The 27,455-nt window shown below is 39.2% G+C and overlaps 1 protein-coding gene across 3 annotated transcripts in view; it reads right to left on the bottom strand.

Moving 5' to 3' along the window:
* Positions 1-25,827, bottom strand: part of pdlim7 (PDZ and LIM domain 7) — a 56,254-nt gene extending 30,427 nt beyond the window's left edge. The window contains exons 1-3 of one of the 3 annotated variants that reach the window (XM_041797186.1): positions 25,672-25,827; positions 23,359-23,457; positions 6,974-7,125 (exon numbers count right to left, since the gene is read on the bottom strand). In XM_041797186.1, the coding sequence (XP_041653120.1) occupies positions 6,974-7,125; positions 23,359-23,457; positions 25,672-25,698 (278 nt within the window). In that variant the 5' untranslated portion in view covers positions 25,699-25,827. Of the gene's footprint in view, positions 1-6,973; positions 7,126-23,358; positions 23,458-24,148; positions 25,610-25,671 lie in introns of those variants that run through there. The other 2 variants (XM_041797188.1, XM_041797187.1) reach the window with 2 other exon arrangements.
* Between the last annotated feature and the right edge of the window lie 1,628 nt (positions 25,828-27,455).

Here is a 27,455-nt window from a genome sequence, read left to right as displayed (position 1 = left end):
CCCGGCTTTGCTCTTCCATCCTGATCTTAAGACTGTCCACCATCTCTTTTGTAGCAACCATGTTGGTTTCATACCTGGCTTGCAGCTCCAGGCATGAAGCCTTCATGTTATTCAGTTTTTCTCTGAGGGCCTGTACTTTCTCCCTCTCTTCCCGGAGATCCTTGGTGAGTTTGACAGTGCTCTCCAAGTGTTCTGCCTTCTGCCAGTTTGTTTCCTTAACTTTCTCTGCAAACCGTAAAGCAGAGAGAGTTTCATTGTTGCTGTATTTTTCCAGCTTCAAAAGCACTATTTTGGTCTCCTTGCCCTGTTTTGCATGTATTTCCTTCAGGGCCTTCTCCCGTGTGAGCTGCATCTTTGTCCGCTCCAGCCCCTGGCTAAGCTGGAGACTTTCGTTCTTTGCTCTGCTGCAGTTCACCCTCTCTTGATCAAGCTGATTTCTGAGCTGCTTATTTTCCTGACAAAGCAGGAGACTTTCTTTCTTCGCTCTGCTGCAGTTCAACTGCTCTTGATCCAGCTGTTTTTTGAGCTGCTTATTTTCCTGAAGAAGTCTTTCCAACTCCATCTGTGGCCTGTTACCTTGCGGTCTGAAGGACGTGTTGTCCCTACTTGCAGTGGCTGGTCACTGCATTGTCGTCAAAATATACTTTTGCAGAAAGTCAAATATTTCTATTGGAGGTCTGACGTAACAATCCAAGAGTTGTCCAACTTGTCAAACAATTTGGGAACAAATGGCTTTATGGACTGAAAACAAGGTAGCCAGTCTTATGATGTTATAATGGTATCAACATTTCATTCTGCTTTTAAGTTCTATTTCTTCTTCTACTCTTTAATTTCCTGTGTGTTTACATTCAAATGACCACCTTTATAGACCCCAACATTTCCAATATCAGTGCCACTCAAGGCGGTTGTAAATGTTTTTTGAAAAGGTCCATGTCTGTAGTTAATGTTTTGGTATGACAGACATTCCTAAGTTAGCAGCTCAAAAAGTGTCCAACCTCCTATAGGTGATTTGCAATAATGTGATCCCAAAGCCTGTTGAGGGTCAGGAAGTGGAGAAGTTTAAATGGACCTCTATGCTGCAGTTATCATCAGAAAACTTCTACATATGTTGAGTAGACTTCATAAAGTTTAACCAATTTACCTGGCATGGAGGTGATCCGTATCGCAAATGACTCAGTCCTTTAGACCTTCTAGTCAACATTAATTTTACGATAACTTCTAAAACAGTGAACCCTATAAACTCTGCTTCAGACACTTTTTTGAAGGGTTGGCTGATTGATGGATTGTATACATGTCAACTTTAAGAAGTATTAGTGGGAATATATATAAGAAAGGGTCAGAAATACACTCTGGTGGTACCTGCACAGCCTGTTTTAGCATCATTTCTGTGTAGGACACTTGGTATTTATCCTATTAGCTTATAAACACCATTTAACTCCCCCCAAATGTCCATTCTAAATATCCACTACATCATAAAACTACATGGCCATCTGTTGGATTCAGGATGTTAGCAGCTGACAGTTGAGTCATAACTTTTCATATCCATGTGGTTAGACTTGTCTGTTCATAATGCGTGTTATTCTGATACGCCACTGTTACGCCTTATCTCAAAAGTCTTCCCACACCTACATCTCAGCAGCAGAAGAAATGGGAGAAAAAAACAGATTGATAAACATAGAAGTCTCTCCTTCAGTGGCAATATGCATACTAAAACTTTACAGCTCTAAGAGTTTAAGACTGCCCGCAGATTCACCCACCATGTTAAGAATATTAAGAGCGCCATAGAGTTGTACATGATGTCTTAACTTTAATCCCTGGATTCACATTACTGCAGAGCCTCCGCTGACTGGAGCAACAAGGCAGACAGCTCATTAAATTATATATTTACACATTAAAATTGAAGGCACCCAGCTTTGCATTCCTGGTGGCTTCTTAAAAATACTCAGCATAAACCTCTACCATTCCTTGTACACTAGACAAAAAAGAGAGTGACCGAGGCCTGCAGTGTTGTTTCACACTTAACAATCAAGAGCACTTCGCGTGACGTGAAGAAATGAGTAACTGTTCATGTCGTCGCCTGCTCAGCTACTGATGGAGCAATGCTGAAGACAGAATGACAACAGAGCTGTATAGACACAGTGAGAAGAGCAAGAGAAGGCATACTGACATGTCTGAGCGAGTCACACTTCTGAGAAGACGAATCAATGTGACATTCATCGCGCCTCAGCTTGCCTTAACCTACAATCTGATGAGTCACACGTAAAATGTGAGATACAATATAAGGAATGTGTTAGACAGCTGTATTTACCCTGTCAGAGCGGGCTTATGTGACCAAATGTGGAGTGGATTCAGTGAGTGTTTCATGGAATAAGCTGAAACTGAATACGCGTGCTCTGAGATCATTTCCTGCCTCATTTCATGGGTCACTTATTTTAGCTGATGCATGCTTTGCTTTCAAGCTGATGTTAGATAAAGCCAAGAATTTCACCACCAAAAAACCTCTCCCATGATACTGTAATCAACATTGCTCATATAACCCACATACCCCAACACTGAAGGCCAATCACAGGCAGTCAGCACTTAAATACGGACCAAGGAGTCCCTGTGGATGCAACATGATCTACTTTCTGTGAAGCCACAAATCTACTGGCCATATTTTTTTGAGTCCCCTTCCAATAAAAAGGCTCTGGATAAGGCTTAAACCTTCTCATAAAAAGGAGATGATCATTAGTGTTGAACAAAAGGGGGCACTAAATAAAGCAATAGACTATATACCATTGCCGTGCATCTGTCCTCCTTTCTTGATAGAAAAGAAGCTGGATGGAAGCCAAGAAAGGAATAAATAAAAATGACAGCAGTGCTTCCCTGAGATGTGTTTCAGGAAAACAATATTTGTGAGTCTTACAAAGTAATAACAATAGAAGACGGACGGGAAACCAGGGATTCATAAGAAGAGAAGAAAGTTAAATATTTACGAAAGCTGGAATCCAGAAGGAGATGGAACATTCAACAAGTAAAACACAAAAAGAGCGAAAAGTCCGTTCAGTAAACATGCCAGATTTTTGCACATAATTCCCTTTAGCATAAAGAAAATAAACTTTTAAAACAAATCCATGACTTTCTGTGCAAGGTTGTAAAACACAAAGAAACTCATATTCACAGATACTAAGTTGGTCCTTGAATTCTTTCTGCACAAGAGTCCTTGCAGCCTAAAATGTCTGAAATGCTAAATAAGTTGAAATGGAAATAAGTGCTGCAAACCTGCAGACAGAGGGGCAGAGTGCTGGTACCTCTGCAGAGAGAATAACCTCACTTTTCTTGATTTCTAACCCCTCAACCCAAAACGTACAAGGCTCTCACTGCTGTCTTTTCTGAATATTCATCTTTACTTCTTTTTTTCTGAAGCTAAACCCATCAAAGTAAATCTCTGAGCTATCCCAATGCTTCTTTTTTTCATTTTTAGGCCTTTAATGGAAAGGAGTATAGTGTGACCAGGCTCTGCAAAAAACTAAAAACATCAGTGATGTGACTTCTGGTAGACTGTTTGGAGAAAAGGAAGAGTCTAATTCTTCATAATATCTAGACCAAATAAGGTAGCTCAAGTTATCTCTTGATATTACTGTCTTTGAGCTCCTAAATTTAATCAGTTCACCCTCAGTCAGCGTGGACATTTGTGCAAAGCATAAATAAAATCCCTCAAAACATTCTTGAGATACTGCATTTACAACAAGAAAACCCAATTCTTCCAGCCTCAGCCCCCGAAAAAACATCGGCTCCTGGATTAGGGACACTTGAACTCAACTACTGGACTTAATGATCATGTGAACAGGCATCTAACATCTAAGCTGTATAAATGTGAGCAAAGCTAGTTAAATGTAAAACAACATTCTGATCAAGTAGGCACCCTGACTGACAGTCTTTTGTTGACTTCTTGAGAAAAGTCACACATAATCTGTGCTTTAATGTAAAAAACAAAGATTTGTCAGAACATAACAGCTGAGCCTCCTTTTGGGCAACAACAAACTGGACTAGAAATGAAAATACTCTCTTGACCTGAACCTATTACTAAATCTTAATGAGTCCCATGACAAGTAAAAGCTTGTTATCCAAAAAGTCTGTTACCTTCTACTTTAAGAAGGCTTCAAGCTCTTTAATGGTTACAAGACTGAACATTTTTTGGGAGGGAAATCCTTTTCTCATAATTAAGCTCTAGTTGAAATATTTGGCTTGTACTCCACAGAGATACTTTATCCGTCAAAAATTCCTGGCAGGAGTTATGAGAGCAGGTATGAGTGCTGCCTGAATGAAGGTTATCCAGTCCTAATTAAAATAACTCCGAAATTAAAAACATTGATTTTCCTGGCTCACATTTCAAAACAAAGTGCTTTAATTAAAGAGAGTTTCTCTAATTTCATTACAAAGCTGAAGCTTAATGTAAGGTTCCCGTAGCTTCTCTGAAATCTGTTTATTTCATTTGAACAAAGGCCAATGTAGCCTTCTGACAGCATTTGGCATGGATGTCTGTTCCTAAGAGCAGACCGCTCACCCTTAGGGATGAAAAAGACTGAATAATACTCTAATGCTAAGAAAGACAACTGTGCATGGACCTCCACTACAGACAGGGCTGATACACACCTTTAGGTATCACGTCAGACTTTTTTAGACCCAAACTGAGAAAAATTAGTACTTCTTTTTGTACGGCTAAAATGAAAGGCAAGTGAGATTTCTTGTTACAAGGGACCAGGGCTGATTTTTTTTTAATTTAATGCATGCTTATAAAATGTCAAATGGTATGGCACAAAGAAGTTTCTTGGTTAAAAACACCCAAATTTCATGATTCCTGCCACATTGAAAGCTTAAAAGATTTTGAGAACCAAAAAGCTAATTTCCTGTATTTTGGTGAATATTTATAAGGAAATTTGTGGCGGAAATTTAGTCAGAAATCAAAGGTCATTAATGAATAATGGAAGATTCTATTTAGCCTGAATTTGTTTTTCACACGTTGATTTTAAAATGAGCATTTCCATCATCAGTCACTTCAGGTAAGCCTGTTCACTGCTTTAAAAAAAAAAAAAAAAGATAAAAAAGACTTTCTAAAGCCAACCTTACATAAAGTCAACATTCAATACCAGAATCTACAGATGTCACCGAAAAAAGGGGTTGATCTTCTTATTTTTGTTAAAGATTACTTTTAATACATGTTTTTATTGATACACTTTCAAAGTTTGAAAACCTTAGAAGCTCAGGCTATAGCATGCTATCTCTACCTGTCTCTCAATTTTTTCAATAATTGATGAACTGTTTTTTAAATGTGAGACAGCTGTTTTCTCTAAAACATAATGGGCCATGGTGCTAAATAGGAATTTACTAGATATTGAGTTGTACTGGTTTGACAGAGGGAGGGAAAGAGATGCAGACATAAGCGAGCATGTACCTGGGGCATCCTTTAATGGGTCTTTTCTGTGTGGTCGAAGACATTTCTTCTTCTTTTCCTAAACTATATAGCTAATCTCTCTCACACTGAAGGCTTCTCTCTGACCCTGCTCACATTCAAGGGTGGGGCTGACACACAGACGGACAGAAAGTCTATGTACAGGCAGTGCTACTCTAAATGCCATTAACTGTAATGCACAAAAAAGAGGGGTTTTTAATCAAAAAAGGTTTGGCTAGCAAAACTAAGATTGGATAATGACACGTCTTAGGCAATGTGCCTTCTTAAATTCAAGACCTCTCACTGGTTAAATTAAGACTATATGAGAATAATACATTAAGACAACCCATTTTTACTTAATTTAGCATCCTGTGGAGAAGGCTTTAAACTGTATTTAGGTTTAACTCATCTTCAAATTAATTTTACTGACTGGCAATTACTGGAGATCAAAAACACTTTTGAAAATGTGCTTTGTAAAAAGTCTGTAAAAGTCAGTTTAATGACCACAAAGTTTTAGTTTATTTCTTTGTGTTGCTTTCAACCCACATATGATTTAGAGCGCCCTTAGACTATGCCCTTACTGTGCAGCTGCACCCCTTTTCAGTCCCCAACTGTCCTGCACTCACACTGCTCCAGGCCAAACTGGGCCTAATACATCATTACAGTATTCCCCCTCACTTCGGGACCTTTTGAGCCATTTTGATCGGGTATACGGCTCTTTAACACTCACATCATTGTTTATATGATAAAACCCAACTTGGGCGTTCTTGAGGGTCACACAAAGTGGACGTTGGGGGTCAAAAATGCTTGGTTACACTATGATTTGCCTTGTGTGAGTGAGCCCTAAAAAAATCTGTAATATTAGTTTCCCTCTGAGTTAGTTTGTGCACTTGTATGAATGTGGTTGCAGTTGTGCACCACACTGAGTAGTTTGGCAGCTTGTGTTAACTAGGACGTGTCTGCCTGCAAGACTCTGGCACACATTTGATGGAAAACAGCCTGGGATAAATAGAAAACCCTAAAAATAAACCACCTGGACAGGCACAGCACCAATCCTGTGGGGGAGTAATTAAACAGCATCTTGCCAAAATTAACATCTATGTAGGCTGATTTGAGTGATTTATAAAGACACAGGTTTTACCAGAACGCCAGGAAAATTATTTTTCATCCGAATCTGGATTGATGAGCCAAACATAAACTGCTTAAGGAAAGGCCATATGGTAGTGTTATCTGTACCAAAACCTAGTTTCTTCATTTTTTTGGATCATTTTTCTCTAGAAACACACAAAGTCTGTTTTTAAAAAATCCTGCCAATTACTGTAATGGACAAAGAGAAAAACTGCGTCCATGACATAACTTTGCTAGCAGAGGAAATACACTTTTCTAGCAACATTTGTCAGTAAAATTAAACACTGATGTGTTTTGATAATGACATATTCTGGCTAATTCTAAGTAACAGGGCTATTAAATTGTACATCTGTGAAAAATAAAAAAAGATATGTGAAAACAACACATTTTTGATTCTCTGTGCTGATGACTCACTTGCTAAGGGTGAGGGTGAGCGAGTCTGTCGCTGCTCTGATCTTGTTCTGTGCCTCCACATGGGTCATTTCCTCTGCATTGGAGTCATCGATGGACACCACCCAGTCTCCAACCCCGACACCGGCCTGTGCTGCCTTCCCGCCTGGGGTCAGCTGGAGGAAAGAAAACACAGAGCAGAGCCCAGGCTGTAATTAGAGGTACATGAGGATGGAGCATTTACAGAAGAGATGCATTTTAACTAGCTCAAAGGACACTACCAGAAACTACACAAATACATATTAAATATGAGCTTTACAGCTCTGCAGTGTTGGTTCTTTCTTAAAAGGAATCCTGAAGACATTTTTACCTTATTGGGTTAACATTAGTGTCTACTTGTTGTACAAAGAAACAAGCTAGATTTCTACATTTTAAGAAGACGACAGAGATAAACTAACCAGGTAGCTTTCAATGTTGTGCGATTCACTCTGGGTAGAGATGTCAAATGGTTGCACACTTCTTCTTAATCTTTGTAATTGTATTCCCCTCATTCTACACTGCAGTAACTTCCTCCTCAAGTCCTCTTCACACATATCAGAAAAGATGTGGAGTAAACAATAATGACTGAGGCTACTTTTTTTGCACAAACTTGTTCTCCCATCTCTTGGGGACCAAAAATAAATTAATAATGTCTTTGAAAAAGAAGTCTTTAAAATATTCACATTCTTACAAAAAAAGTTTAGGGCTGTAGTCAACCAAAGAAAATCTTGGTCGACCGAAATTAAGACCACACACCGACCAATTGACTGGTTGTACAGGTTAAAAAACAACAACAAAATCAGCTTAATCCATAACAGGCTCCTCATTGCACCCTCTAGTAGTCTGTATGACCTTAAAAATCAACATAACAAGCTTTATGAGGCATTATTGATTATTTTTATCCTCATTATGTTGTACTAAAATAACAGCTGACCAAGAGATGATCAGCGCGCACCTACCTTTAATAATGACTATGCAACATAGTCTACAAACATCCTCAGACAATTGTTTGTATTAACTTAGAACGACAACTACACCAAGATCACTTGTTCCAGGCGGCGCGCTGTCATATGAGCATATACCTGACTACATGCAGCGTTTATTTACTGAGGTGAGGGGGGAAAAGTCAGCTGGTTGTGACTTAATGATAAAGAGACATCATCTTTTCTCTCTTTGTTCTCTGTCTGCCTTTAACAGACACAAACGCTGACGTAAAAATTTTAATCTGATGATACACGGGGCAGAGCAGAGACACTCAGTAGTGCCACTTCAGTAGCCTACAAAAAGCCTGCATTTTTGTGTCAAATTTAAGACGTTGTTTCCAAGTTATTTACAGCCTGTCAGTCAGCTGCAAGCTCTGCTGTTTCGTTTTCGCATGCACACACGTGACCAAGTGACAAACAGGAACCTTGTGTCAGTGAGAGCGTACTGACCAACCATCCGACCAGCCGAATGAATGGTGTCAGCCCCAAAAAGTCCTTGCGCTTTTGGGAATTTTAGTCCTTATTATATGATGTGACAATCGAACAGTTTGCCATTGGTTGTCACAGCCAAGTCAGAATGCATTGTGGGAAACAAACAGACAAAATGGAGGACAGCATTAGCCACTAGCTGCAGGAATGATCAAAAAATTGATTAGAAATGGATAAAAAGATGTTCAGTATCACAGTTACCGGAGAGGATTTAATCTGAAAAGATCCTGGAAAGTCACCCAAGTTCCAGGCTTGCTAGAAAATGTTCTATGAGAGCTACGAAGGCATGGGTGGCATCATTACAATGGCACAATAGAGGGCTTTCATAGGGAAAAACAAATCGGTAGTTACAATTTATGGTTCAAAAGTTATTTGACTTTGAGTCTCTTCTCATCATATTTGACAGCAATGGTCTCAGGGGATTAATAAGCAGAGTTCCTTTTAACTATTTCTGAAAACAAGACATAATCAGAAAACACATAAACTTGTCAAACATTGCTCACATTTCACCACTTTACATTAGTTTGCAAGCAATGTTTTTTTAATCATTTCCAAACCCGTTTGAAAAAAGGGAATGTCAACGTCATTGTCATTAAGTGGCAACATTATCACCTTATCTCACACATGTTAGCAGCTTAAAGTAAAACACAGGAAGTCAATGCTCACAAGCAGTCATGTGCACTTGCCTTTCCTGTCATTTCTGTTAACAACAGTTAATGATAGACTCAGGGAGTCTGTATGTCTGGGACTGACAGGCCAGCAGAGATATTTCACTCAACAGTATGAGGAACAACCATTACAGGTCATCATGATGTCATCAGTCATCAGCATAATGATTAACTGCAGATGTGACCGAACTCTTTCAAAGGAACTCATGGGGAGCTGCAGACAGGGACCATATGTAACAAATAGTCACATAATTTACTGGAACAACCCGTCTACTTTTCAATCCACACAGGTAAGTCACGGGCCAGTTTCACTGGGAAAACAATGACATCATCCTCTTGGGGTGGGGGGTGGGTCATGCAGACTGCAGACTATTGAGTCAGACCTGAGGGTAGGAGTCTGGTTACAAAAAAGAAGATCTTTCCACAGTCTGTACACTTAAGGTGGTAATGGTTTCCTACATGTGCACAGACTACACAGTCTGCTGTGTGTATTAGTAGTTGTAGAGGACATGGCAGAGATGCCAAATCGTGTTTAGTAAGGGCTTAGTCAGCTTGCTCATGCAGCTTAATGAAACTCAAGACTTGTGTCAAATTCTCAGATAACTGGAGTACAAAGTGTTCAGCATCAGATAAGTGAGCGGGTGCCAGGATTTCTGGCAAAAAAACCTATTAGGATTACTCTCTGATGTCATGGATCCCTGCAAATGTTAGCTCATCAAAAGCTCAGAGGACTCAGCAGTTCAATCAATAGTTTTCTGCCATGTTCAGCTAAGCGATCACACTTGCTGCTTTGATTCAGCACATTAAACATAAACACTGGTGTGAGCAGGGGGGTAATATGCTCTGTAAACTGATGACAGCTCAGGATAAAAAATACTCCTAAACCCACAAAGACAGCAAAGTTAAAGCCTGCTTTACATCAAAACACACAGCAAAGCTAAAATTAGGAAAGAGATGCATTCCTCAGGGGCGCACCAAGCTGCTCGTATTTTACAGCCAAGTTCAGACATCACTTTAATTGCTTTGATTCAGACTCACTGGAAGCAATTAGAGGGGTTAAGAAAGATAACTTTTTAATAGTTTAAAGAGAACTAAAGATTACACCAGAGAGAAACGACATGGACACAAGTGACGTACTCAAAATAAGCATAATGCCATCAAGGTCACAGCAGACAGCCGCAGCCCCCTTTAAACCACAAGACTGGATAGTAAAACTTAAGCACCTTGTAATTTTTCCAAAATAAAACAAAGATTTTGTTGGCATTTGACAACATATCCCATGGGCCTCAAGGCCTCAAGGTAGTAGTTATTTAATGATTTTACTGACAATAAAGGGAGTTCAATGCTATCAGCCTTTACAGTGAGAAAATACCTGGACTGTGAAAAGAAACTCTAATCATTGTGTAATATTTTAGGAAAGAACAAAAAAAATAGATGTTTATGAGAGTTTTATTGAGCGATAAAAGCTGCTCTAAAGGGGCACAGTTAGTCTTATTTACAATAAAACAAAGTTGGCACAGAGGAAACAAAGTTAAGTAAAACTCTAAATGGGTGCTTCCCAGTGTGAGCCAGGGCTGCAAGAAGTCATTTACAATAACTAAAAATCAAAGAAATAAAGAAAAGTTTAGTCACATTTTAAAGGATGATAAAATACTTGATTACATATCATTATTTAAGTCTCAGAAATAACAAAACACAGCCAGAGGTTTTAACTCAAGTCACCTTTTAATCATTTATTTGTCTGATGTATAATTGTTTATCTGATGACTTATCGTTGTTTTTTCTCATTTCATACTGTATGTGTTCAGGTGTATTGGTTGATGAAACTGTGAATTAGTGCCAGTCTTGGCCAGGTCTCCCTTGAAAAAAAGATCTCTGATGTGGATTCAAAGCAAATCACAGCACTATGTCCCATCTGTTACCAATGATATTATTTGTGCAATGGACAAAAGGAAATACTGTGCTTGTTTGTAGATTTAAGTAAAGCTTTTGACACTGTTGACCACGCTTTGCTTATTTGTAGGCTAAACGAGGCTGACTTTGATTGACAACAGTGTGACATTTCAGGAAAAGGACTTGCTGAGTTTCAAAGGGAGCTCCACAAGGCTCAATACTGGGTCTTGCTTTGTTTACATTATATATCAACAACATTACATCTGCTACTAAAATTTTAACATCCATCTTTCTGCCGAGACACAGTTTTATTTTGCTTCACTATCTCAGCACATTTAGCCACTGACATCCTCCAGCAAGACTTCAAACAACTGCAACATGCTCTGTCAAATTTGAAACTGGTCCTTAACCCTAACAAATCCAAATGTATGATCTTCAAAACCAGAGACCTTACTTGATAACCCACATGACTTTCATATCATTACTTTGACAGGAGAAGAGTCTCTGAGTAAAAACAGCTTGGTATCTGGCTTGACCAAAAACTCACACTGATACACTTGCCAACAAACTATGACAAAAAAGCACATTTCTTTACAGAAACAAATCTCACTTCCCAGTGCTCAGCCGAAAATGTATAATTGAAGCCATCTTTTTATTCATCCTAGACTATGGTGACGTTATTTACAGGAATGTCTGTGCCACCACTCTGGCTCCTCTAAATTCCATTTATCACTCAGCCCTCAGATTTATTACTGGTGACTGTTACTCTGCTCATCATTGCATTTTATATGAAAAACTGGTCTGGTCTGTCTCACGATTAGACGTGATAGGGATTGTTTTTATTTATTTATAAAGCCTTGATTGGCAAAATGCAATCACACATGACATCTTTGTTAAATCGGTCTCATAATCAATACTCAACAGGATCTAGTGATTGGCTGATGCTCAAAATTCCATGGGCAAACACTTCATTTGGAAAACGCAGACTTTACAACAAACATTTAAACACTTGTTCATACGAGTCAATTCAGAACTATGATTTTAGATAATTCTGCCTTTGAGTGTGACTTCATAATACCCTGTTGAGCTGTTTATCTTGTTTTTGTACTCTCAACATCATTGAAAATGGGAGCTCAATGATTCTACCTCAAGATTTAAATAAAGGCTGAAAGAATGAATGAATCTCAATGGGACTTACCTGGCTAAATAAAGGTTACACTAAAATTACATCTGGTGTCACGGTTTAACTGGTGTTGAATTTACTGGTGACACTCTGTCAGACGGTCTATTATGCTGCTGGCTTCTTGATTTTAAGAATTTACCAATGTATATGGAGAGAATAATGCTCCTTGGGCAGAGTTTGCTGGGCCACAAAGTACATTTACAGAGACAAATATTTATTTATTTTTTTTGTATTTTTGCAGATACCTGATAAAAACAAAATAAACAGCAGTGGTTTATTAATTGTGCTTTCTGACCCCACAAAAGCTTTCTTAGTAGTGTTAATGTATCTGATAGCCAAACATTTGCAGTGAAACCCTCTGTTTATGAAAATAATTCATGCAAATGTTTAACTCTGATGTTATGGATGTTTTTGGTTTTTGGTGGATCCCAGGGGATTTTCATATCTCAACCTGGGCCACAGAGTACTGAAGTTTGGTGAAGACTGTTCTAAATAATCGAAGAGTATTTGAAAAGCCCAAACTAAACCTTAAAAAAAAAGAAAAAAGAAATGAAGAAAACTATATGGTATGCATCAGATTGCAGCTAAACACTTAAAGTTTGTAGGATAGCAACAATGTTTTTCTCTCCATTATCTTAAACAGTGGGTCTCAAATGTTGGGTTGCAAAACTGCTTTCAGTGGGTTGCGAATGACTGGTGCATAGAAAAGAAAGTTCTGGTTGTTTTCTTGAGATTTTCACTTATTTATCCTATTATTTTTGGATAGAAATATTATCAAGAAAGCTGATTTTCCTATGAGGAAGTCTTCTTTTGAAAATCTGAAAAAAAAAATCTACATTATCATGGTGAAACAGAATGAAATCACATGTTTGCATGCATGTCCTTACAAAATGTTGTCAAATATCTTTGTTCAGGTGTATTTTTTGCTAGTATAACTTCACTAAAAAAAGGAGAAAATCTGAAGCCATAAAGGCTGCAGATTGTTAAAGTCGGTGCATGTGTGTCTGTGTGAGAGGAGTTAATGATGGACGCAGACACCTGTCCTCCTGGCTCAGGTTCAGAGTGCAGCTGCTCACCCACTTGAGAAGGCTGCAGTTAAAGTTGCTTTGCTCAGACCTTTGCTTGGTAGGGGGCAGATAGTAATCCAATACCCCCCAGCAGTTTGTCAATAAGGGGAAGGGACAGTGGAAAACATGTTCCTTAATACAACACACCACTGTGTAATTTATAACAACCACAGGTCTGATGTGAAGGCGTAGCCGGGGTGTATGATAACACCACGTCAGAAACAAACATAAAACACACAGATGGATATCTGATGTTAAGGTTTCCTCTGAAATACGCACAAACAAGAGGCTGACTCTTCCTATCATACACATTTTTGTGCAAATGCGTTTGTTACTCAGTCCACATGACTGAAGTTGATCACACTTGTAGTGTTTGCCTTTCAGCTAGCAGCCCGTTTCAAGGCTCTTTGGCAGAGTATGGAGCAGAGCTGTTTTGGTATGCTATCGAATTTCAAAGCATTAGCCAGCCTTTCAGAAAGCAACGTCTTGAATTCACCTTTGAAGTGCTTCCCTGCCTGACCCTCCAGGTGAGCCAGGGCCTCAAACTCCCCCCCCGGCCATCTATGCTTGTTTTTGGTTGAATGCACTCGATTTTATCTACAGCTGTAGATACACAGGCAATGTAACTCTGCCCCAATTCAGTTTTATTCTTTCCACGGCTATTTGGGGGCTGAGAGACAGTCTGTCCTTACATCACTCACACTGCACAGCTGATGCAAAGCCATAAATATCCCTCTGAGAAATGGAAAACCAAACCTGCAAGTATGTGGTCCCCTGTAATGACTTCAGTGAAACACCTAGCACTAACTCACGTTAAAACACTGCTGCACTTATCACAACATAAGACACTCAAATCCAAATAGTCACAAACCAAATGCCCCCTCTGGGCAATCTATCAGAAAGCCCTGAATTATTAATCCACCCCTCTAACAAGGCCTCTTTTCCTTCTGTTGGTGTGATATTGTGTGGGAGGAGGAGTGCTTTAAAGGCTCCAAGTGATAAAGCAACAGATGGTAAGCAAGTCGGACAAAGACACTCACAGAAACAGGAGTATAAGACTCGATGACACATCCAGCTGTGGTGGTGGAGAGGCATTCACAAATCTCCCCTCTCTCTTATTGACTCGACATCATCTGTAATTTCCTGCAAACATTTGATTTCAGCAGTGAGGCATGTGTTTGTCGATTGAAAAGCAGATGGTGCTCAGAGGCCCAGTTATAGTTACCATAATGTTTATATAATCAGGATGGCACGAGATCTAGGGCAGATATATGAAGGAGCTCCTCAGAGGAGTTTTAGGGCTCACACACACAGGGGAAGACGACATTTACTTCCTATATTTATATGGTTTTAACAGCTGAGACAGGATGTCAAGGCAGATGTGAGGGGATAAAGCTATAATTTTACTGAAGTAGGCCTCTTTCTCCTCAAGGTCAGAGAGATCTAGAAAATTCAAGAAAAGAGTTGATGTTGATGGTTTGGTTTAAAGTGCAAAAGTACAGCAGCCCAACTGTCTGTTTTGTGATTTCCAGTTGTCAGCTCTTTGTGTGATTGGGACCGACTAGACGTTTAACCCAAGTTTGACCCGTCTATATGAGATGGCTGTTGGGCGACAATCCTTTGGCATTCAGAGAGACCCGAGTCAAGGACTGTAACTCCAGAGACACAACTGCAAAACCACAGAATCACATTACACAACTACCGCATAAATTTAGTTCCAGTGTTTCCTGTTTCAACAAAATGTTTACAATGATTTTACATCTAACCATTAGTTTACAAGTCACGGTTAATCATTCTGTCAAAACACTTCACAGTGGGGATAACATCAAGATTGCTCTGCCTCAGATTTTTCTTCAAGGAAAGCCACTTACACTGTGAAGGCCAAAACTCAATACTGGGTCAAATACGATTTTAATGGCAATAGCAATAAATAACCATCCCTTATACAAGTGGAAACTAGTACAAAGCAGCATCCAGGTAATGATGAGACAGACAAGGGTTCATATCTACTGAACCATACATAGTATCCCAGAGTCTGTTTGAAAGATCTAATATGACATTTCACCTACAGCTACTATGAAGGGTTTTTACCTGCTTATGAAACAGATGAATTAATAGTGATGTCCATTAACCTAACAAAAACAAAAGAGACCATGAGCTATAGCATTAAATATTTCTATAAATTTAAATGTCTCTGACAAGCGTTTGATAAATGCTATCAAATGCATTGGTTCCACTGTTCACAGTCTCCCTTATGTCCCACCCACAAAACAATCTGACTGGATACATATTAGTGCCACACAGTTGATCTAATCACAATCATAGTGTTAGTAGGGATGGGTACCAAATTCGGTACTTTTATAGGTACAGACCAAATTCCGTCGGTACTCCGGAGTACTGATTCACGTAAAATCAAACGGTACCATGTTTCGGTACAAAAGATCACACAGGCATAGAGACATCAGGAGGAGACGGAGACATGGAATGTGTGTGAATAGTAATAGTGAAGAAAGAGAAAATGAGTAGATAAAGTCAGTGGAGGACAATCAATCATCATAAAGAACATTTACCAAGATGTCAGATGTCAGACTCATTTGCTTGTGCCTTTATGACAGCACAGATAAACTTTAAACTTAATACTGGTATGATACAGTCCTAAAGTTACTCCTGATGTAGCAGGAAAACAAAAAGTTCATTTCCAACCCTGTCATTCATACATGCATAAATAAATAATTAGGGCTGGGCAATTAATTGAATTTTAATTGTGATTTCAATTTTGGCTTCTCATGATCATAAAAACATTATAATCAAAGAAAAACAATTAATGTGTGCTACAAAGACTATTTTTGGGTTGTGTTTTTGGCTGTTATTTGTGTTTTTTGCATGTTGCAAATTTTACAAGTTTTACAGGAGTGCATGTAGATTGGATATTTATTTTCATTTATTGTTTTTTATTGCTATTATTCAATATATTGTTATCATTTTATTTGTTTCTAATTTATTTTTGATTGTTCTTTTAAGTTGTGGTTCAATAAATAATCACATTTTTAAATCAATGAATAATCATGTTTATTAATCGTGATTTCAATATCAATCAAAACAATCATGATTATTATTTTTGTCATAATCGTCCAGCCCTATAAATAATTATAGATAACAAAGAATCACATGAACACCATGATTCCTTTAAAAGTATACTTCAACATTTTGGCAAATTCGCCCATTGCCATAATCCCTATAGTCTTACTAATAGGTTTGTTACCTTTAGTTGTCAGTGCAAGCTATTTTCAGATCGGCGAGGCTGAGATGGGAGCTGCTCTGCCAACACAATGGAGTCTTACGGTAATTCAGACTTTCCCTCATCAGACTCATCAAATACACAATCCAGCAACTCCAAATGCTCTCGTGGACAAGTTGTGACCTGCACCTTCACCACCCTATGAAATAATCCTGGAACATTATGAGACAGAGTTGTTTTGGAGGAAAATGCAAAGCCGGAACTACACTCCAGACACAGCTGCTGGGTGGACTGGTTTCAAAAGCAGTAAAAGTGGTTTACTCAAGAAAGTAGTTCCGAGTATTTCCTTTATGTGTCATAATGTTACATATTTATACGTTATTATTTCATAGCGTGAGGAATGTACAGATCACAACTTGTCCACGAGAGCGTTTTGGAGTTGTTGGATTGTGTATTTGATGAGTTTGATGAGGGAAAGCCGGAATTACCGTAAGACTCCATAGTGTTGGCAGAGCAGCTCCCATCTCCATCCCATCCGATCCAAAAATAGCTTGCACTGACAACTAAAGGTAACAAACCTATTAATAAGACATCCTGATGGATTTTCACAGCAAATAGCAATAACTTGTCAGGGGCAGAACCAGTGTTAGCCAGGGCTAAACAGGGCCCCCTGAAATCTGATTTAAGCATTTTGGGGAGCAAGTCTATATGCCCTGTTAGCCATTAACTAGCCTTTAAGGCAAACTCAATCACATCAAAGAGAAATCAGCACTAACTTTATTTCTGGCTAAAGAAGGCTAATAGATTGAACCGTGTGTTTGCAGCTTAAATGTTCTTACATACGTTTCATTGTGGGGCACAGAAAACTGAAAGTGGGATATTGATAGAAAAAAGCTAGTTCAGCACACATTTCCTCAGTTGATAAATGGGTGTGTGCATATCATACTAAGGTCAGATCCTTTTATTCTTTCTAAAGTGACCTAAGAGTTTTCTTTGGCTCAGTGCCCCTTCCTCTGATTTCAGTGGAAAAGTATTCCAGTGGGATTGGGGAGAGTCCATCATCAGGAGAAAAGTGAGTGTGGAAGACATATTAGACACAGAGAGGAGACAAGAGGATTTTCTGTTGGCAGGGACAGGGTGGATACGAGAAAAATGCCAGGAATGCTGAGAAAGCATAGCTTTCAAGGCTCACAGACAGAGGAGGAAGGAAACAAGAGCATTTATGGAGCATGGAAACCTATACACCACCTCACCCACACAAAGAACTTAAGTAGTCACAGCTCAACAACTTTTTAAATCAATGCCATGTTAATAAAATCTCCATTACAGAACAACAAAGGAAAGTAAATGATTAAAACTTCAGTTACTGATGATGAAGCATTCTGCTGCAGCAAGACCAAACACAACTTAACTAAATATCCATAAGCTCTAAAATAAATCAGCCTTAACTGTAGGAATTTAGCCATGATTAAATCAATAGCCAAAAAGCTCAGTTAAAGGCTTCAAGGCAAAGAGATTACAAAGATCAATGCATCATTTGTTCTGTCACTCCACATGTTTTTCATTGTATAAGCGCTTGTCACTCGCTGTCAGGGCTGAGATACTTATCTCATCAGCAATGGGCCAGTAAAGAAAGACCACCCACTAAATTCATACAGCGTGCAGACCTGACTTTACCCTTTCTGTTACTAAGGTATGCTGTATATCTTTGAGGTTTACATCCCCTCGCTGGCTGTTTTCATCCTCTGCACCTGTGTGATTCACTGTCCAGTCTTTAATGATAAACGCGGGGAGAGTTGGAGCCAGACAGAAAGCCTGTTACATCTCTATAACTCCTGTAGCCTGAAGCCTGGTGGACTGCAGGAACAAGCCACTAAGATATTAGCCACTAACCAGTCGTTTAGCTCCAGCCATGATCAATTTTACCTCCAGCTGCTCCGACTAAACAGGGTCTAACAAAATGTTTACAGACACTGGCAGGAAAGTATAAGGCAGGGGCATCCAAACTACAGTCTGTGGGCCAAGTGTAGCCCGTGGTTTCTTTTCAGTTTTGCCCATTAGAACATGAAGCTTTTGATGGACTGTAGTGTATTTCTTCATATAACACTTGGCGGTGCTGCTGAAAAAACATCTGTAGAAGAAGAATTCTTTAACATGTTTTTTCACATCACAACCAAAGTAAAAGCTTTATCTTGATTCATAACTGTAGCAAACAGCATCAGGAGTCACACTCTTGCTACTCTATCTTGAGGTCTGATTCACAAAGCATCTCACAACAATCTCCTTCAAGCACTAAAACTAAGACAAAAGTTGGCATCTTTGCGCAGTTTGTACTTGTTTTGTGTCACCGTCCCCGTTCTCTGCTGCATTGTTCTCATTCTGACTAGGGATGGATCTAGTAGAACTCTGGGCCAACCAGGACCCCCTCAACTCTGAAATCTGATTGGCCACTCAAAAGTTATTAATGTTTGGCAATTTCTCTTGTTATCCATTAATGGGAAGCTGTGATGTGGGCCTTTATTTCTTAAAGCATAATCAATTATGGAGGATATCTTAACCTACATTGGATTGATTTTATTAACTTTGATACATTAACAATAAAGAATATCAAAGTAGCCCAGTCATCCTTATACTTTTTAGTATGTGGCCCTCAGGAAAGAAAATGATATTGGAAAAACTTACATTTTTTGTGGTATTTTTTTCTTAGACATAGATAACAGTTTTTATATATTAAAAAAGGAAACCATACTAGGTAAATTCAGTGCCGAATCACTCCCAAAATCTAATCACTTCTTCCTTATGCCATTTCTGACATTTCCTAAAAATGTCCTCAAAAACCGTCTACAACTTTTTGAGTTATGTTGCTAACAAACGAACAAACTAACTAACAAACGAACAAGCCCACGCAATCACATAACATCCTGGGAGAGCTAAAGTTTACTTAGGGTGTATTCACACCTGGTTCGTTTGGGTCAGTTGTTCCGAAACAGTGAGCCCCCCCCCCCCCCCCCCCAGTCCAGCTCGTTTGGCATATGTGAACACAGCAATCGCACTTGGATGCATGCAGCTCTTAATACCCAATGCAGGAAAAAAATCTACTAAAGAAGACCCATAAATGATTTTTCAGACCACTTTTTTAACTTAAATGTATTAAATTCCTCTCTTTCTGATTATAAAGATGAACTATTATTTTGTTTAAATAGACATCAGAGAGGAGGAGAGAAAGAGCAGAGAGCGTGTTGATGGATAATCAGTGGCTCAGATGTACCCTAGACTAATCAGAAACAGTTTGAGCTTTTAAGACAATTTGAAGACAATCAGATCAGTCAGAAACAGTCAGCATTACCTTCTGCTTTTCTTTTATGTTTTGCCATTTTTGTCATGTCATTAAGAAACATTAATCCAGTCATGGAAACATGACTCTTTCAGCAAATGCATAAGCTGCTGATGTGGGTGAGATCAATGAGGGAAAGGTGTAAATAAAACCTTAAAAATGTGTCTGATTTTTCCTGGCTGAAAGTTAAGCAGCTCTCTCTCTCTCTGTCCCTCATGGATCATCTGCTACTGAGCTGAGAAGCACGATACACAAGCATGAGCACACCCACGCTAGTTTTACAAGCCTGGGTGGCTTGAAATGGCCTGACATGATTGTTTATGACCTCACTTATAAGAGCTGCATGATTATAATAGCTTTACATTTTTGAATGTGAAAACTGTATTTTAGGTGTTATGTAGCATTCAAATATCAAATATGAATCAACAGAAGTAGATAAGGAATATTTAATATTCTCCAGTTATTAAAGGTAAGCAAATTAGATAAGTGGGAGGGTCCAGGCCCAGTAGACCCACCCTTGCATAGTTGATAAAGCAAGGAGCGCAAGAGTCGCATCTGATCATTCAAATAAGCCTCAAAGAGAGTAAAGTTGCAGTCTTGTTGTCAAATTGTGTAAATTGTGCCTTAGATGACGTACACACTTGCAGGCTCCACATGATGAAGTTGGCGCATGAGGTAACCATGCTCAGGCCTGGATGCATTGAGCAGTTTTGTGTGCAGGCCAAAATGTGGACTGGGGAAGAGGGTCAAATGTGCTCGAGCACAGTACCAGTTCAGATTGCCAAGTGTGGGTGTAGCCTGAGACACAGACTCTGCACAGTTCTCAGTTCTCTGACTGCTGATTAGGGATGGAGACCATTCATTTTTATTGTAAAACCCTTATTGATCTGAGTCTTTATCATTACCACAATTGATACTTTTCTATTATTAAGTGGAAAAACAAAATATTGACAATAAGTTTACAGCAGGAGCTATAATATAAGATGAGTAGAGCTTGAGTTATGATTCAATCTGTCAGATCTGCTTTATATCCCTGAAAAGAAAACACATACCTCATCTTCATAAATGAAGCTCAGCATTTGTAAATGCAGGGAACCACAGTCATGTTCCCAGCCATGATCAGCTGACAATCAGCTGATCCCAATTATCGCCTCTAAGCTCTGACAGCCAATCACAGCTCTTTCTCTCAACACAGTGGTGTATTTAAATGTGACGTACTGCTCACAAATCTCTACCTGCATTAATAGTGCCACTGTACTACTTAACCTTAACCTCCTCCCCCCCAGCCTTCTCTCTTATAGCATAAAGCTTGTTGCACCCTCATGGATTCATGCTACTATGTATTAATTGCTCTTGAGCTAATTTTATTGTATCCGGTACACATTGTCATTAATGTATCCATACATATGGGGGTTTCAAGTTAAGCGCTTCCGGGAAAGTAAAAGCATGCTGCTTTACTTGAACCCAGGGAGCATCTTTTGAGCAGAGCTTTCTCCATCAGGTAAAACTGGATATCAATTTTGCAATAAAATGTAAAATGGTAAAAAGGATGAGAGTCTTCCAGACCGAACTGTCTTTACTTAAGTTTCTTGTTAAAAACTAAATTTTTGTTTCCTTGGTGTGACATATGAACACATCATTAAATCTTACTGATATTTGTCTAAATATCTGAACTCACCTGAACACATCGTATATGACAGTCTTTACGCTCATTATGTTCGCTATTTCACTCCTATACTGCTGATCCCTCCATGGACTTCTACACCTGCTAAAACTTTAGGAACACTTTCAGCATTTACCTGAGCAGAGTCTCTTTTTCTTTAAGGCAAAAGTTGAAGGTACCACAATTTGGTTTAATTTGATGCTCATTACTGGTGTGCTTTTAGCTTGGGTTCCTATTGCAGTAAGGGATTCATGTTTTTACACCAGTGATATCATAAAATAATGTTATGTCACAGAACCTATGAGACTGGATAGCAGTATCGACAAGCTAAAATGTTATTGGTTGTCGGGTTTTAGAAAAATACAGAACCTGGTTTGAATCTTCAAGGCCACTGCTGATGGTGATCTCAGACTTACTCACAATGCAGAATAGTCAAAAACAACACAATGTACCTTTTTGTTTTTTCATCAGACGACACAGAAGTGGCAGCATGACGTGCTTCTGGTCAGATGACTAACCTTGCATGTCCTGCGATCTAACTTCTCACACATCGCCGTTGTACAACGATATGTTGTTCAGCCTCAGCCCTTGGTGAAAAAAAAGTTTGGACACCTCTGGTGTAAGGAGTATTTCTGTCAGTGAGGAAAATAAATCATCATGTCTAATGTGTCTGGATTGCAGAAAAACTGGCTTCCTGTGCTGTCTCAAGATAATTCAGCTACAACTGCTGGCACACCCAATGACACTCACTCAATGACACTGCAACAGTGTTGGGTGAATTTTTTCTTGCACTCCTATATCGCTCCTAAAAAACATGTTTGTTTTGAACCAGCTGTCAAATCAGGTTTCAACATCTGGTTTGGTCTTTTATGGTAAGAAGAAAATGTTTCTTGTCATGAATCCAAGGGGAACATTGTGTTTCTAAGTGTGATGCCTGCCAGAGAACCGACACGAGACATGTACTGACAAGGGTGGTGATAACTGCTGCCCTCACAACAGGATTACGTCAGCTCGGCACACTTGTCAGCCCATGCTACTTGCAACACAATGCAGCCTCTTCTGCAGCATATGTTATTTTAAACAACACAAAACACTGCTCTTGTGCTATAGCTTTGGCAACTGCAAAGGAACCAAAACTGAAAGTATTTAAGCTACTCAGAGTATGTGGGGTAACCTTGAGAGGCCTGACCTATATCTAATTACCTATTAACTTCTAATTATCTCTAAAATGTGAAGCTGTAAGTACAGAGCAGAGACGAAGATTTACAACATGTAAATCAGCCTAACATGCTGAGATGACCTCAGCCTCTAGGGTAGCAGTGTCGCAACGTCAATAGAGACTGAGAGCATAATAGAACGAGAGATCTGTGTGCTTGGAATGATTTTATGTGTGCGCATGTGCAAGAGAGTCTGTGTTTGTCAGGCAAAGCAGCAGTGCACTTATAAGGCCTGGAAAGTGGTTGCTGCTCTCTTGAATAGCAACAGCAGTTTATAGAGTATTTGACAATTTATTTAGTGGAGAGGTAGTGACCCAACAAGGATAGTACAAAGCACTGAGAGACAAACAGCAGCACGTCCTTGTGATCAATTAATTTCAGTAATGATGAATCACTGGGTGCCAAAACTGACTGGATGGGGGTTGGTAATGCACCACAAAAATTAACACAACAGTCTGCAGTAAATAAAGGCTGCAGAAAAATGACATGCATTTGCTCAGGTAGTCATTATGTTGTAACCATGGCTACTGAAAACTACCTGTAAACATGTTGAAGGATTTATATAGAACCTTGAAGGAACTTGAATATCCTGCCCATCAATGTGCACAAATGCAGGGGAGAAAACAGCTACTTACCCTTGACACGGTGAGGGGCATGCTGAAGTCCTTCCCTCCCTGCAGCCTGAAGCCCCAGGGCGCTGGGCCACTGAGGGTTACAGTGTATGCATTCATAGCCTTAGGAGAAATAAAAGAGGAAATATTAAAGAAGTCAGGAAGACCAGATATGGTGCAAGGCCACAAGAGTCTGATGTTATTTTTCTGCGTGACTCAAAGGGAATCTGATGATTAAATTGTTTTTCCAGCATCAAAAAGGTCTTTTTCTAATAATAACTGTGTCATGATACCTCATTAAATGTGCATTTCGGTGGGGATAATCATTTAAAGTATAAGAATGAGGCTGTTTACGTAAGTTATAAGATGATAAAATACCAGAGCGGCTGTTTGGACACAACGCTCCAACATTTCTCAACACACAAACTAATAAACTGCTTTCCCTTGAGTGATAATAAGAGGAAAATTTCTTTAAAGGGTATAACAAAGCAAATGCAAATGAGTACCAGGGAAAATATAAGCATCGTAAATCTAGTGAACAATAAAACAGCAGTGATATTCAACAGTTATCTTTGTTATTTAACAGAAAGTAAAGTCAACTTTCTAATTATTCAACTCTAAAGCTGAAATATAACAGCCTTATTTACTTCCAATTAAAGGACAAGAATTGGAATTCCATTTAAGTAAGCATGAATAGAAACAGAAATACTGAGTGGTTGCCTCACTAAAAAGGTAATTTTAGGAACCAAAGGCAACCTGAGACTCAGAGCTATGTCACTTGCTTTTATTTGTGATCTATGGCTGTACCACTGACCTCTGTACCCGCACCCTTCACCGAGCTCTTCCTCCTCCTCCTCCACAGACCCTACCAGGTGTCAATCCACACAAGCTAGCTACCAAAGATGCCACCATGCAAACCTACCTTGTCCTCAAGGGACGGGCAGAAAGCTGCTGGGAGAAAGCTAGAGAGTCAGTAAGCTGGGGCAAGCAGATTCTCTCTGTGTTGGCAAACCCTACCCCCCGACACTGTGTGTATGTGTGTGACACAGGCAAGCCCTCGCCTCTCCTCAGAGGCTATATAAGGAATGTAAAACTACACCAAACTATTTCAGCCCTACACCCACATGAGTCACAGACAGAGAGGGAGAGAGGGGGGTAGAAGAGGACTGAGAGAGGCAACGTCAAATACCCCTATATTCTGGCAAAAGTCTGCAACTTAAAGTTATAAGTTTTCTTTTACTCTATATGAGAAACAGGAGACAGTCATAACAGCAGTGAAGCTAATGGAATCTTACATTCCAGCTGGAGGACATACAACAACCAAATCAGCAATTATATCTTAGCTTGCATTATAGAAAAGGGTGTGTGGATATATTTTTTACACAAGTACTTGTTTGAAAAAAAAAAACACACTCTGGATAGTACAGTTCATAAGGAAAGCCTTTTAAGAGTTCTACTTTGCATGCATTTGCATTTATGATCTACTGCAAGACTTTTCAGATAACAAAGTCTTATTAAGTGAAACTAAGGTTGGTTTCTTGCCCTTTTTCCATATTTAACATGCCACAGAGGATCAAAGACTCCAGAATGAATCAATATATGAGAAGGACTGCATAAAATAAAAGGTTCATAGCAGCAACAGGTTAAATGCACTTGAGACAACAAACACTGCATAATCATAACTGCGTTGTTTAAAACTGGCTGAATTTAAATTGTCAGTGACAGTAAGGATATGCACAAGTTAAAACCCCACTATCTAAATAAATAAACAACCTTAAAGAATAAATATGCGAGTAATGTCTTGGTGCTCATTCAAGTGACGTCCCAGTTAATGGCATTGCTATTTATAATCTCCCATGGTGTCACTTTAATGTCCCTATAGGAGCTTAGACTTAACGATAGTGTTGTATACCACCCTCAAACACACGCAATTACACGCCTATTTTCTTTCTTTCTTTCTTTTTTGTTAACAAGATACGCAGTTATGAGCTGATAAAGTTAGGGTAAAAGTCAATTAATTTCAATACCGTTTAGTGCAACATGTACATGCTGCACCGGAAACACAGCAAAACAATTAACACCACTACAGTGCAAACAATTAGTAAAACTTTACATTCAGGGGAGAAGAAACCAAAAAACAGGACAAACGCGACTCTAGCAAAGTACTAAAGTAGTCTCTGAGCCTGGCGGTGGTTCAAAGCAGCTAGCCAAAAACCATAAACTGCACAATGAGCGCAACACAGCCCGTACAATAACTTAAACTGAGTAAAAAAAGTTCGCTTCAAAAGTTACAGCACACACGAAGTATCGCATGTTTGTACCAATCAATAAGTTTACCTCTTGTCCTTCCTGTTCGCCAGACATCACGGCTCGGTCTCGTAGGCACAAAAAGTGAGTCGGTAAGTGGGCTAACTTTAGGACTTCCTCAAAGCGGACGTCAGGAAGCCACCGTGGATCCCCTCGGTGAGCAGCGGGATCTTACCCTCAAATTCTTTTTAGCAGGACTCGGCTCAAACGTCAGAAGTCACATGGGCCGCTGCTTCTTTTCATACTGCGGTTGTAAAGCCTGTAAAAACCAGGAGAGGCTGCTTTACAGACATGAGCCCAGCTGTTTAACCGTCCACTGCTAATCCACATCTATCACACAGACTGTAATGCGGCTTTTAATACCAGCTTTGTTCTTAAAAATTAAAACCCATACCATTATGAACCAAAGATGTGGTAATAAAATATATCTTAGTCATTACTATGGGAAAAATCTTATGTAGATAATCTTCTGGTATTAGCTCCGTGTATTTTGACATTTTAATTATAGTAGCCTCGAGCATCACATGGAGAAATATTTCTCTCATGTCACTAACTCAGAAAATCAGGGATGATTTTTTTCCACACATAAACAAATGTACTTCTGAGTTAGTGGTCGAACTCATTTAATAAAAAGTGGCGTGCACAGACATTTTCAAGGGCAGGGGCGAAAAAAGGGCACATACAGCGCGTCTTGCCACTGAAGAGGGCACTAAGTTTCGCGTCTTTTCGAGGGCACTTTAGACATGTTTATATGTTATACAAATGGCACATTATATAGCCTTAAAACAGACTAACTAGACAGACTACTCAAGTTTGTGGTTAGGATCAGCATCCACAAGCACTGTGTAGATTCAACATTGGACTGAACACACACAGAAATAAATAAATAAATCCCTAGGGGGTCTGGGGGTCTTCCCCAGAACATTTTTCAATTAAGTAGATGCCATTTCCTGTATTCTAGTGCATTTTAACACCATATTAGCACCAGATAATCCAAACTGGTTCTGTGAGATATAGTTCTGGCTCAATATAGATAAAAAAGGGCCCAATATAAAAGTCATTGCAGCAGTAATGTTTCATAGTATTTCTTGGTCTTAATGGTCTTCTGGAGTTTAGAGTGTTTTTCCACCCAAGAGAGCAGTTGTTTTGCCAACTGGGAGGGCACTTAAGCACGCGTGTTTACCACCCAATAGGGCAGTTTATCATGTTTTAACCAGCCAAGGGGGCATTTTAGTGTTTTTTTCCAACCAGGAGGACACTTTAGCACGCGTTTTGGCTCCCAAAAGAGCACTTTAGCACGCGTTTTGGCTTTCAAGAGGGCACTTTAGCATGCGTTTTGGCTCTCAAGGGCACTTTAGTGGTGTTTTTCAACAATTGGGCCACGAGGGGGGGGCGATATATATTTTTTCAAATTTAAGAGGGGAAAAGGAGAGGTACAGTAGAGAATTAGGATCATTGATAAAAATATTAAAAAAAAAATTGGCATGTACTGTGTTTTTTTATTCTTATATAAGTTAGATAAATGTTTAACATTTACAGAGAAATCAAAAAGCTCAGCTACTTGTGGGTCAATTGACTTACTTACCTATGAATGATTTATAATTTCACAGCATTATCTTTATGTATTACAGATTATAAAGACCACGTCTGACCCCGTGTTCTAGGCCCATTTATTAAAATACATCCAAATAAGGAAAAAAGAGGCCTTCCCCAGATCTTTGCCTTACAACATTCCTGTCCATGAGCTCTGCAGGCAGTTTTTTTTTTTTTTTTTTTTTTTTTTTTTGCTCCGACATGCATTGTTAGCTGTGAGG

This window comes from Cheilinus undulatus, linkage group 10 (assembly GCF_018320785.1).
Source record: "Cheilinus undulatus linkage group 10, ASM1832078v1, whole genome shotgun sequence".
NCBI lineage: Eukaryota > Metazoa > Chordata > Actinopteri > Labriformes > Labridae > Cheilinus > Cheilinus undulatus.
Note: the sequence above shows the minus strand (reverse complement) of the source record. Positions and strands in the feature narration are given on the sequence as shown.